The 13922-nt window shown below is 41.2% G+C and overlaps 1 protein-coding gene across 6 annotated transcripts in view; it reads left to right on the top strand.

The window, feature by feature from the left end:
• The window catches only part of myt1lb (myelin transcription factor 1-like, b), a 123360-nt gene that overhangs the window by 48075 nt on the left and 61363 nt on the right, over positions 1–13922 (top strand). For all 6 annotated transcript variants that reach the window (XM_051950994.1, XM_051951010.1, XM_051950992.1 and 3 more), the window contains exon 4: positions 52–85. In XM_051950994.1, the coding sequence (XP_051806954.1) occupies positions 52–85 (34 nt within the window). The remainder of the gene's footprint in view (positions 1–51; positions 86–13922) is intronic.

The raw sequence follows: 13922 nt of genomic DNA, 5'->3' as shown, positions 1-13922 counted from the left end.
CAGAAGTCAGTCCTGTTTCATAATCATTCTCTCTCTCTGCCTCTCTCTCAGTGCCTGTGGATCCAGCATTAACGGAGCTTTTCAGGTCAGTGAGATTGAAAAACACACACAAAAAGCAGCACAAACACAGATGCATAGACAGGCGGAAAACAGGCAGAGATGCACACACGCACATGCACGAACGCACGCACACACACACACACGCACACACACACAGAACTGGCCCATTGTTGTCTCGGTTCCCAGGTAGAAGCAAACAGTTCCTGGATCAGCCATCACCTCATTACTATCTGAGACATCCCCACCTTTCCTTTCCTCTACTGATAGCCGCCTTCACGTCAACAACCTGCCACTGAAGTCAGCTTTGATGGCATTTGTTCCTTCTCATCTTTCCTTTCCTCTATTTTTTTCTGTTTCTACAACCATGAAGGAATGCTTAAGATTATTTCACTGTCTGTCTCTTTCTTTATTCCTGCCTCCTGGTGTGACTTTCCCACTCGGTCTTCCTCTTTCTCTGGACATCTCCAGTGTCACAAAAGCTGATAACAGCAGAACAGAAACAACGAGCACCAAATTCTCTCTTCCCTCTAGTTCATACAATTCCTCTATATGAAATATTAAACAAGAGGGTTTCTCCCCTTTTAATGATCCAAATAGATGAGCTAAATAATTCCGTTTTGTCTCATGTACTTGATATTTAGCATGATAGCAATTATCAATTTATTATCCGTGCAGCAGAACTCTCTCTACGCCTACGGCCTTAAAGTTCATGTTGGGTGAGTCGAATGGGTGGAAGGTAGAATACAACTATATTTCAAATTTTAACATTTTCTTTATTACTAGAAAAGTTTCCTCCCACTTTTTTTTAAAATGTATTGTCTTGTTAAAAAATGTAAATGTGTGATGAAAGCTTAAAGTTACTTGAAATGCTTTTTAAAAGATAGTAATTTACATGCTGTGAATAAGGTTACACTTGATTTGTATTTTTGCAGGTTGTACAGTACTGAGATCTTTGAGGCGGTGGAAAAATACAAATTGCTAGGACAACTCTGAGAACTGAATTTAATGAGGAGATGTAGTATACTTGCGTAGGATTTTTTGATTTTTTTTTGTATCTTAAGTGCTTCAATTTGAGAAATATATTGTCTGGGAAAAACAGTCACCTCACTCAGCTGGAGTTTCAGATAAAACCAGAAGATCTATGTGAACTTCCCTCTAACAGCATGTGCCACTAGTGAGGGAAAGCTAAGAAATTATCGTTACCTTTTGACGTTTTCATTAACCCTTAGATGCTTTGGTGATTGGACCCTCCACTCTTCCAAAAATGGGTCCAACAAATGACCCGTATTAGAACCAATGTGTTTTTTTTATTATTGTTTGTATTATATTTTGGTCCACACAAGAATGATTTCATGTTAGAGATCTGTTTATTTTTCAATTTGTAACAGATTTTGAACATTTTGATGATTGATAAAGAAGAATATTACACAGAACAGCAGTAGAAGAATGTCAACATCCATTTCGTTGTCATTTTTCCACTCTCTTCCTCCAGCTGTTGGTGCGCTATCCCTCCAAGTATAAAAGGTGACTTAAAATTTAAATGATAACAACTTCTCATTACAAAGATAATGCAAGAAAGTGACCTTGCTGGGTCATTTTTGACCCACTGATGCATCTAACGATTAATGTTTACAGGCAAAAATCTACCAGCTTGCAGAATTACCTGTAGAAGACCTGAGATTAGTCAATATGTGGAACAGTTATTAATATTTACAGCAGTAAAGTTGTGTGACTGTTAACCAAACTGCAGCAGTGAGTCAGCTGCAGCCAGTCACAGGCTAATGGGTGCTCTGTTACTGAGGCACAAGAGCTAATCTGATGAGGCCTGAAGCTGCCAACTGGTATTCTTTTGGTGCTGTTTGGCATACAGGCTGCATGCACAGTAAACGGCCAGTGTAGTGAACGTACAAGGGCTCAGTCCAGTCAGGTGGAGCTGAGCTGAGTTTGTAGCACTGAGTGGTCTCTAGATTGTGATGCTTCAGTTTTGCTGCTAAAATGTACGAGTCTTTGTCAATGTTTTTGTTTAACATCTGTGATGTAAAAATGTACAATTTCCGTACAATGAGACAAATCAAAGTGTGCTTCCTGGTCGTAGTTCAGTAATACAGTCGTCCCTCGGTATATCGTGGTTCACTTTTCACCGCCTCACTGTATCACAGATTTTTAAATTGTATATATTTAATTTTATATCGTGGATTATTCACTATATCATGGGATTCTAGAGTATGTAGGTATTTTTATGTACTTATTATTTTAATTATTTTGTGGTAAAATAAGTAATTCTAGCCTAAAAATTAAAACAATATAAAAAAATATCAAAAATAATGCTTAAAACATATTTAAAAGAATATTTAATTGAAATAAAATGCGTAGCGTCCAGCGCTGGGCTCTGATCGGCTCAGCGATCGTAGCATCAGTCTCCTCCGTCTCTGTGTATAGCAGCGTTCAGCATCTTGTCCATTTCACATCGACGTCTGATCGCTGCACAGCGTTGCTCTGTGGTGTTGTGTTTTTGTGAAATTTTTGTAAAAAATTTAATTTAGCCGTACAACGTCAATCAAACCTTCTGCGTCTACTAAGGCTTCTGGAACTGAACTCGAGCACCATGGAGTGGGGGAAAGATTTGTAAGAGTGTGTGGAGAGTTTATGAAGCCTTAAAATATACAGAAATAAGAAAATAAATATAAGGTCACTACTTTGCAGATGTTTGCCTCTCTCAGGGGGTCCTGGAACCTAACCCCTGTGATAGAAGAGGGACCACTGTATTTCAGCACACTATGGAGTGTCTCGTCTTTGTGTATCTTGACGTCTACATCAGTCCCACGGCCAATCACTGTGTGTGGCAGTAGAGGAGCCTGCAGCATCTAATCTAGTTCAAAAGGAGTTTTCTTCACGTGCATACCCCCTGGGGTGAATGCAGGGAGTCATGCTGAATCACAAAACTTCCCTGTATTTCAACCACCTTCATTGGTTCATTAGTTCTATAATCATATGATTTCAGGACAACATTTAGTTTGTAAAGATGAACTGTCATTCCCTCTTGCTCTGTGTAGAACTACTACACTAAAATAATGGAAATGACTGTGTTGTAATTGGTTTTTACTTTAAAAGGTTTTTTAGTTGAGGATTCAAATCACTGATGTGAAGAGGGCATCTCTTGGACGCACTGCAGGGACCGAAATGATGCCCACTTTGAATTTCAACAAAAAAATAGCCTTGTTACTTTTCATTCAACGATGCTAACTAGCCTTCAGCAAAGGCCTCAACATACTCGTGTTGTAACATCTTATTGACCTGTGTTACACAGTCTCTTGAGAAAATGAGGAGTGGAGTCCTAGTGGATTCAACTGGAGTTATTGATGCTGGCCACTGCTTGTCTCATACATAAAGAGGCTTTTTCATTTTTGTTTTATTAGTGAGAAGTGTAACATGTTTGAGAATTCAAGGGTGGCTATTTCAGTGTCCTCTACTTGTCTTTGGAAGTTGTTTCCACCCCAGTAATGTGTGGATTTCATTTTGTCCTTGGCTGTGTGTTAGGGGGTGGTTGCAGCTAAGATAAGGGTTCCTGCCTACCTATATATCAATAAATAATATTCCACCTGGAAGATTACTGTGTAGCCTTTAGCTGATATTCATAGATAGTACAAGCTGTGCTCTCCCTTCTCTCTCTCTCTCTCTCTCTCTCTAATTGTTCATCCCCCTCTGCTTTTACTCTTTCGCCCCTTTCCTCATTTTCTATCATTCTCACCTCTTTCTCTCACTTCTGCTCCCTCCCTCCCCCTGTCTTGCTGCCTCTCCCTCACTGTGCTGCTGCCTGCAGATAGTAATTAATCAGGGGGTCGATGTGAAGCCTATCTCCAGGCCGAGGCGTCTATAATGTCGATAATGCTGCTCGATGGCCTCTGTCCCCGGAGAGCTGATAGTCTTCAGGGCGAACACGCTTGACTTTGCATAGAGCAGCCTGGGCTGGGTCACATAGGCCACCCGGTGCTGCGTATGTGTTGGCCTGTTTCAGTGAGCATACTTTCCTCACACGTAAACCTGTACTCAGACAGAGGATACGCATACATGCAGTAATGGGCTTAGAATTATGTACGCTGGCAGTAGGTGAATGAGAACAAACCGTGGGAGCGACTGCAACTGAGGGAACGCAGACTTACTGCAGCGTTTTGTATTCTGAAACCCACCGTGTAGTATGGCTGTGACTGTGGAAAGGCAAAAGAGATCAAGGTAAAGGCAGGTGTGAGACTATGCTTGTAAGACTGATGCTGCTTTAGGCAGGTCCTACAACACCTCTAGAAGGTCCAGCAGGACATAGTGTGTCCCATTTCTCTCATAGCTGAAAATGATAGCGCTCAGGGTGTTGCTTTTTTGGCAAGTGTATTTAAAATTGTTGGATTTTGGATATTTCCTAGAGGATTTGTAATAACCATACGTTACACACTGACTACTGAAATGTGCAGGTCAGTTTACTGATCAATAGTAGTTTATTTAAAGCTTATTGGAGTTGGAGTAAAAGCAACAAGGAATTACAGTGGAAGTAAATATATTAAGCCTCAGAGGTCCTATTAGTAAACGTCAATCAAGCATTAATTATGGGACTCATAAAAAGAAATTTTATGTGTTTATGTAAAAACTGATTTAATCAAGGGCGTCAGTTTGTTTTTAAAAGTGGGGGGGACGGAGACCACAGCACTTTGAGAAAATGTCGAAGAACGGCGGCAAAATGCCACAACCTGGGCTAGAACTCACAACCACTGCACCAAAGGCGGAGGCTCAAGCTGCTGAGCTATCGGTACAGGCGGGTAGAGAAGTTTGTGGGCCGCTATCGTACTAATTCTCCCGGGCCGAAATTTTGCCCCTGCATGCCTCTGGTCGGAGCTTCCACTTGGCACAGGAGCAAATTTAGCATCTGCGCGGTTTTTTTTTTTGGTTTTTTTTAATCTCACGAAGGTGTGCTGCGTGTCTGTGCAACTCTCAGCCGAGTGCGGATGGTGCGTTCATGAGCGTCGGAATTTTCTATACTAATGAAAATAACTGGGTTTACAACGGCTTACATGTGAAGAATTTGAATGTGTTGGAGACAAAAATGACCCCTGACAAAAAGTGGGGGGGACACGTCCCCACCGTCCCCCCCTAAACTGACGCTTATGGATTTAATGTTCTTTGCCCTTTTAATTCTTATGTCCTAATTATTCTACTGGCCATAAGAATCAGTATCAGTTGGGCTCTAGATACACTCAGATTAGCTTTACTTTAGCCAAATTCATAAATTACATGTAAATCATTTGAGTCTGTTGTATCATAGGTCTCCACAGTAATACACTAGTGAGGACTCTGACTCTCTTGGGTTCAGACATGTTGTCTGACTTTTCAGATACCAAACTATAATTGCATTCATAGACCTGCAGGACAGCTAATTGAAGACCGTATGTGGAACTCTTAAAATACAGCGGTACGTAGAGCAGGAGAGAGAATGTGGGTTCCACACATTAAATGAAATTCGGGCTGAGGCTGCGGTTTGATGCCATGTGGGAGGAAGCTGTTGAGAGAGGAGCTTTCAGCATGCAGCCATGCGTCTTTGCAGCTGCCTCCGTCTGTGTGCAATGAAAGCGGCGAAGACACTGATGGTAAAGGCATCCCTTTGCATTCAAAGCGCCAATTACATGGATGAATTTCTTTTATGAAAGAAAAAAAAGTGAAGGTAGCTTCAAGAGAGGCGCTACCTCAATAAACCTCATCATGGCCTCCATATGATGGGTGGGGTGGGGTGTGGGGTTGAACTACACAGAGCTCACAGCATAAACATTCCCTCCACATCTCTTTTTCCATTTGCATATTTACAGTCTGCCATGCTAATCATGTTTATTGGAGTGTATAAGTACTGCGCATGAGCTCAATGGGTAAGGATAGCTTTGTGCTCGAGCCTGTATGGTGGAGGCACTGGGAGGAAAATTGCCCCCAACCCCCTGTTTCTGCAAATAAATGGTTCCTCCTGCGGTAATCCAATTTCAAAAGACAAAAAGAGACGTCTTACATAACTAGGACAGCACAGGCTTTTGCTAATTATGGTGTTAATGCACAGTGAAGAATTCCCCAGATTTTAAACAAAGGCTAAGATTTGTGCAGATATTTGTGTGTTGTTGGGTGTTGTGCAGTGGAGGAAGTGCGGTTCTTACACTGTCACATCCAAAAATAGTTCTGTCATTATGCAAGGCGATGGATGGCTTCGCTTTAGAGCGATAAGATTTTTGTTAATGTGACTTTATTTTACACTATGGAAGGTTTTCAAGGTGGGTATGTTTGCTTGCCTCAGGCTGGCTGGCAAAGATAAACAATTCACTCCCTTGTTTGCATTAATCAAGAAAAAAATTTCAAGGAAATCAAATACAGATTTGCACGATTTCTCCTTGAATACATAGATTTCATTGTCAGTCCTGGTGTGCTTTGGCACTGAAGTGTTGAGAACAGTTAAGTAAGGTGGATAACTGCTAAAGCCCCTCATTTTTCCCCTGTCAGATTTCCACTTCCATACAAAAGACATGAGGTCGTCCTTCATCGCTGACTGGACGAATCAAAGAGGTGTTCCGTGTTGGACATTTCTTTGTCAGAAACTGATCAAGTTAATGAAATGATTCAACATAATTGTGGAATGTGAGCAGCATGTCTGTAAATCCCTCTTCACGCAACACGCACACACACACACACACACACACACACACACACACACACACACACACACACACACACACACACACACACACACACACACACACACACACACACATCCATTTATCCTCTCTCTCTTCCCTTTGTCTCATCCACATGTGAACACTTGCTTGCCCATGGTGCTTTCCCTCATCCTTATTACTCACCATTCTCTTCAATGATAGAAGGAGTGAGATCAGTGTGTGTTATAATTACTTGCCCTTGTCTGCTCGGGGTCATTCCTCCGAGCCGCCTGCCTCAGCCTCACCGCTGAGCCTCTATGCCCACCGGCCTGAGCCCCTGCAGCCATTCTGCACATCGCTGCAGGCTTGACGGGCACTGCCTTATCGATCTGAGAGCCGGAGAGCACAAGAACGAAAGCCTTTCTTTTTTTTCTTTCTTCTCCATCACCGCCTCTCTGGCTAATATGACACACGTGCCCACACACGCACCGGCCCGCTGTGCACGTCAGATAATTAAACACAACTAAAACAAACATGAAGATATCAGTTCATCAGCATGCCTGAGACTTCTCCCCATCTCACGCTCTGCCTTTGGTCTCTCCTTTCTTCCTTCTTCCTGTTCCTTCATGTTGACCTTCCTCTCCTCTTCTCTTTCCAACCCCTTTTAGTTCCCCTTTCCCTCCTTCATGGCTCCTTCCTCCCTTCCTTTCTTCCTTCCTTCCCCTCTCTCTTTACCCCCTCTTTCTCTCTCGGCTGTCTCTGGCAGAGCTAATTCCCTCTTCAGATGGTGCAGCTCTCATTTGCATACTTATCAAAGTGTTTGGACTATCCGACAGAAGCTGTAGGAAGGTGGGGTCATTAATATGTTAATTAGCCCCCTCCATCCTTTTTCTCCCCCACCTTTAGACGCACGATCCGTATCCTCCACCTCTGTCTGTGCTTCACACTCAGCCTTTGAATGTTTGAATACCCTCAGAGGCCCAACAAATGCCATTAGACTCCATAGACATCCACACATGGGGGTTAGGGTAGGTTCACCGCTATCTACAGTGTGTGTGTGTGTGTGTATTCCATGAACTAAAATCAATTACATTTCTGTCGTCTTAGATTATCAGCTTTTGTATTTTGTTCATAGGAAATTTTAGCACTATATTGTGGTCTGGTTGCTCAACTGAACACATTCTGTTCAGTCTTTGGGGTTTGCTGCTGTAAGTGAGCATGACGAGCCTGTCGAGTTTAGGATTTCTCTACATGATTAATTCTAGTAATAGATGTAGTTTATGTTGTGTATGGAAGGTGGTGTTCTTTTTTCCCTGTCATTCAAAGAACAAACACAAGTTAAATATAAATGTAAGAACTGAATTTGTGGTGATGTTACTAAATTAAGTGTAATTTATTTGGATGCTAGGCTAACTAGCATACTACCCACAGTAATAACTGAGTTTTGATGCCACTTCCAAAGTGAACAAGTATATAGGGAACTAACATGTTTGTGGGATCATAGTTGACAATGAAAAAAACCCTGAATCATACACCCACTCTCTAGTACTTTTAGAACAAGCATTTTCATAGTTGACCAGAAGCTATTCATTCAACAAATTAGTCAACAAGTCATTGCATGTTTATTATGTTATTGTACTTATCTAAATACATGTTTTTAGTAGCAGCAGAAAATTATTAGACTTCAAGGTCTGAGAGAGAAGTAAGCTAGGAGTAGATTATAATTGTTAACACTGTGCTACATTACAAAGAAATACAAAACTAGGGATGTCTGATACTGGTTTTGTGCCAATAACCGATATGCTGATATTGTCCAACTCTCAATTTCCGGTTCCGATATCAACCGATATCGATATATGTGGTCTATTCCAATTCCAACCCACATTGTTGTTAGTCAGGCACAGCAAGCTTGTTGCTGAGCCACACCTGTTTACACGCTTCATAACACAGTTTGATGATGTCATCATTTGCGTGCTAGTAAATGCCGACAAATCCAGGTACCGTTTCAAGGGTTTTCATGATAGGCAAAAAAAGAAAAACGAAAAACGATATTGACAAATATTGCATTTTATGACAATACTGGGCCGATAATATAGGTGGGTCACTATTATTGGACATCCCTATACAAAACATAAAGTAATAATGAGCCTTTAAAATATCAATATTAGAAGTACACGAATCAAGGAAGCTGCTGCAACTCCTGCAAAAGCAATAGGCTAATAACTCGTGAAAAATTAACAGCAATGAGAGGAGACTGAACTTGTTTGGTCACAAGTTTAGTCATATTATCCACCTTAGGACAACAAAGCACAGCTAATGAGCACCTAGTTCTTGGTAAGTTGTCACAGAAACTGTAGAACCCTACCTTAATGCTTTCATCAGTCTGTTACTGGCCCATGCCAGCCCTCTGACAAAAAAGGCACTTGAACCATCACGAATTCCATCTAGCCCTGTCTGTCTCTTTACCTGTCCCCTCTGTATGCTTGCCATTCAGGATGCACTTGAGAGTAGGCTGCATGAGATGGAGCCAGGGCGCCCCATCTGGGCCGGTCCCAGCTGCCAGACCAAACAACCTTCCTGCCAGAAATCCTGAGTCTGCAAGTCACCTTCTTAGAGTCTTCATTGTCCCATACTTTGGATTTTCTGCCTGATAAATCTTATTGAGATCCAGTAACCAGCCAGTAAAGTTAATGTCGGTCCATGACTCAGTAAATGTCATCCTGTGACCAACTGTCCAGTCAAAACTTGATTCATTAAGAATTGCCTTATCATCCAGTGTTTTAGGGATAACCCTAAGTATTTTCCCAGAATATGAAAGATTACTCCTGGGTTAAAATTTTAGACCAATATCCACAAACTTATCAAAGTCTTTATTGCCCTAGGAGAGCTCAGTAGAGGAGACTATTAGTGCAAGAAGCTGAGGTATATGGAGTTTGCCACCGATACAAAACAACGAGGCTGAAAGGTGAGGGTCCAACCAGTCGAAGGAGGCTGCAGAGGGTTTATAGCTACCTCGACCTCCAGGCTTCTGAGGGAGATGGGAGTGTGCAGGAAGGCCCATGCAAGAAGGGATATCAACATCTAGTCCTACACAACAGGTTTAGACAGATATCCATAAACCTCCCAAAATCTTTGTTGTATCTGGCAAAATTTCTACTCCAACAACCCCATCAGAGGTTACTTAAGACAGTGTTACATCTATCAAAAATGTTGGCTTGCCTTTATACCTTTTGTCTTTATATAAAAAAGTCAAAATCTACTGTTTGAACTCATGAGAACTAACTTGAAGATTAGCTGCATACTGTTGTGCAAAAATAATGCTGTTTATTTTGTGTCCATGTATTCCACATGGACCAATTTATTAAAATATCTTTTGCCTGAGACTTTTAGCGTGATAGTATCTATGCAGTGTATGTCTAAGACTCCTTTTCCAACATGAGCAACCTGGAAATTTGGGAAAGTCACCTGGAAACTAAGTCAAAGAGCAAATGCTAGTTATTTAGCTTGCTATGCACAGCTGAAAAATGCCTGTATATTAGCTATGCATGTATGAAAAACATTATAAGCATAGCAACAGAAACTAAGGGAGAAGGTTGGAGCAAAATATGATTTGCAACTTGCCTCTCAGACTTCAGCTTGTCCAAAGACACATTTCCACGAGACACTTCCACAAATTTACATACTGCACTATACATACATTTAGTCTAATCCTGGTTAATGAAGAATCTCTGCATTCATATTCAGAGTCTTAATTTGCATACTGGCTTTGAATGCTGTTCCCATGTCAGCTAAAGCAACAGGATTCCAATAACTGTCCTATATGTAAAGGTTGCAGGGTCAGAAGTTAAGTTACTCAGCTGCTGGAGCGACATCTTGTTAATTCTGACTTATCTGCTCATGCAAAAAGGTTAATGGGTCATTCATGTGGTGGCTGTTCTAACAAGGCTTGGTTGGCAGTGCATTGCAGATTAGTCAACACTGATTCAGGTGATTGACTTAGACGCTTACGATAAGCGGCCGTGGCTGACATTAATCAAAAATGGCAGAGGGAGTTAGGAGTAAATGTTGGCACAAGGTGTCTTGAGTATTGATGCCCTTGATGCTATTTCAACTTTTTAGTTTGAGTGGACTGTGTAGGAATGGCAAAATCCATATACTTCTAACATTTATTCAGCAATATTGTGGCAAACAGAGGTATGTGGTTCCTGGAATGAAAGGGAAATGTGAAAATAAATCAACATTTTTCTGTGGAACAAAAAGGTAACTGGGGACTCAAGTGTTTTCTCAAGTAGGTTTCAATAATTCAACCAGCAAAATGAAGGCAGAGCAACTGTTACACATTCCATGCTCACCGGTTTTGATTTTAGCTTTTCAAGGACTTTAACAAAAAGGAATTCCAACAGCTACCTCTCTGAACATGCTTATGTTAAGTCGACTTTTGGTTGCATGCTTTCACCTCGACTGCTGTCTCCCTACTGGAAGCATTTGCCATTATATTACATTAACCTAGAGGTACACAATACATTTGATATGTGTACTCGTTTTAAACGGCAGGAGACAACTCTTTTGCAGCACACATTTTCAATGCTCTTCCTTCTCTATAGGGAAGAGGAAAGAACGGATGTACGGAAGGAGGGTGGTTTGACAGAGTCGATGAGGATTTGATAATGATGAATGAAGAATGAGGGCTGAAGTAAAGGAAAGGCAAAGAGATTAGAGAAGACAAAAGGTGAGATGAGGAGAGCCCTCACCTTGTTCTTAGCGTCAATAAAAGCCCCACAAATCCACCTGGCCTTGCCACTGAAGACATATTTCTCTCTGTGCCAAAATGAGAGGGTGTTCAATTCAACCCACACAGGGCAGACTTAATAATTACTCTCACTTTGAACGCAATTTCCTGGCTGTGGGAAATGATTGACAGATTGTATCCGTGGTGTCAGGGGGCCAGCCACGCCCCTCCTGACTAAGGCAGAAATTAGAGAACAGCAGGAGCTAAATTACACCTTAGCAAAGACCTCTGGAAAGAGGACAGGAAGGGAAGCATGATGAATGAGAAAAAGATCAGGACAGAAAGGTAGAGGGTGAGTCGCGTGGGAGCATGGAGATGATTGGAGGAATAGCTCGGAAACACATTTGTAGCCCTACACAAGCACACACACCGATGCTGGTAGACACACAAAGGCACGCACTGAGGTAATGGGTCTGCAGTACTATTGGAGTGCAAAGGGAGAGACACTTAAATGCCATCCCTGCAATTGGGATGCTATTTACTCCCTCGCACACACGCACACACGCACACACACACACACACACACACACACACACACACACACACACACACACACACACACACACACACACACACACACACACACACACACACACACACACACACACACACACACAGCCGTCTCTCTACTATGTCATGCTCTCAATGCACTCAGACTGATATGAGAGCAGCAAGCAACCAGCAGAGTGGCACAATGAGTCTTAGGGTATCTACAGCGGAAGAGCTCAACAACAGCAGCAAGTAGACAAGTAGAGTGACAGATCATTGTGAAGCAAAAAAGAACTGATGGACAACATCTCCGGTGGTCGCTCTGTTCAAACTGCTCTCTTGTCAGTCCGTGTTCAGTCTCAGATATAGGCCTGGGTATACACTATGTTTAATTATTGCCAACAATGCAATGAAAAACCAAAGTTAACAATGAACTGGGTCCACCTACAAATGATCTTTTTCCAGCCTTGTGTCCCAAAAATTACATTCCTATTTAATTAAATTGCTTTCTTAGTTATGTTACATATGGATTCCTTTTTTTAACAGCTTTTTTTTTTTTACATTCATATTTGAAAATTTTCATATTATGGCTTTTTGTGATGTTAACAAATATGTTTCAAATCAACATGTTTTACTGTTCACCAATCATTAATTAGACGATGCCGGACCTGTCACCATGGTAACCCAGAAAATGGAGGAAACGTTTCAAATGAATTGTCGCAACTGAACTCAATTTGATGCTTTTTTAAAAAGACCAAGATTGGTGCCTGAACGTTTCTTACATGTAGTCATCATTGTAAAAGTGTCAACCAAAGCGTAGTATTTTTCTAAACGTAACCACATAGTTTTGTTGCCTGAACCAAACCAAACAGCAAATACTTCCTCATGAAGCCTTGTCTCCAGGGTAAAAGTCCTGTTGCTGACATGTGCCTCCATCTACTTCCTCCTGCTGTGTCTCTCTAAAAGCCATTCCCACTCTGTATGTTCCCCTCAAAACAAAATAATATTTCTTTCAAAATGTAAATGAAAATGCAGTTTGGTTGTATAGGAATACCATTTTTGGGACACGTGGTGCCTTATCTGTTCCAGTAAATTAAAAAAAACAAACCCTAACATTAACTATGTTGATAGACTGCAGGAAATACTCTCTTGAATGAAGTTATCCACAGCTGAGAATAATTCCATACAAATGCACAATTTTCTTTATTTGAGTAATAATTGTTAATAACTACGGAGTCCAGCAGTTTCTGGAAATCATTAAGACTTTTTTAGCTTTGTTCTTTGAAACAGAACAATGTGTACCATTGATTGAACAGTTCTTTTCAAATCAAAATCATAGTTGTAAACAGTGCAATTAGCAAATTGCAAAGCATTGCATTAAGCAGTGTGTCTGACCCTGGGATGAAACCACCATGTCAGTGGTTCAGCAAAGTCATAAAACGTATTATTTTACCTTGTTAACGTGTCCATATGTTTTCTTTAATATAGATATATGGTAGGACATATCATGATAAAAACAAGCATAAGGTGCCATGGCTGAGTGTGCTGAACTGCTGCATGCTGATATGTTATAACTGCCTCAAAAACACAGATTTACACTGATGGAGATTCAAATCTAAGGAACCAGTCCTGTCACCTTGCAGTTTGGAACTTTCTTTATCATTATTCCTCTTTGTAAATGGTTTCCAGGTCAGACATGTAGGGCTAAATTACTGCAATATTGCAACTTTCCAATGTGTCGTGTAGAATGGTTTTATAGTGTCATAGGTGAGCTGGTGTGTTGGAAGATGCTGTGATGGGAGAAGAGTGAACGGAGCGAAAACCAAGGACTACAAAGAGGCACGCATTATAGAGGAAGCAACTATTTTAGTCCTGGCAAAACCATTTTCACGCCAGAAGGGATGCTTATTTTA

The sequence above is a fragment of the Acanthochromis polyacanthus genome, chromosome 1 (assembly GCF_021347895.1).
Source record: "Acanthochromis polyacanthus isolate Apoly-LR-REF ecotype Palm Island chromosome 1, KAUST_Apoly_ChrSc, whole genome shotgun sequence".
Lineage (NCBI taxonomy): Eukaryota > Metazoa > Chordata > Actinopteri > Pomacentridae > Acanthochromis > Acanthochromis polyacanthus.
The sequence above is the reverse complement of the archived record's forward strand: the minus strand, read 5'-3'. Positions and strand labels throughout refer to the sequence as shown.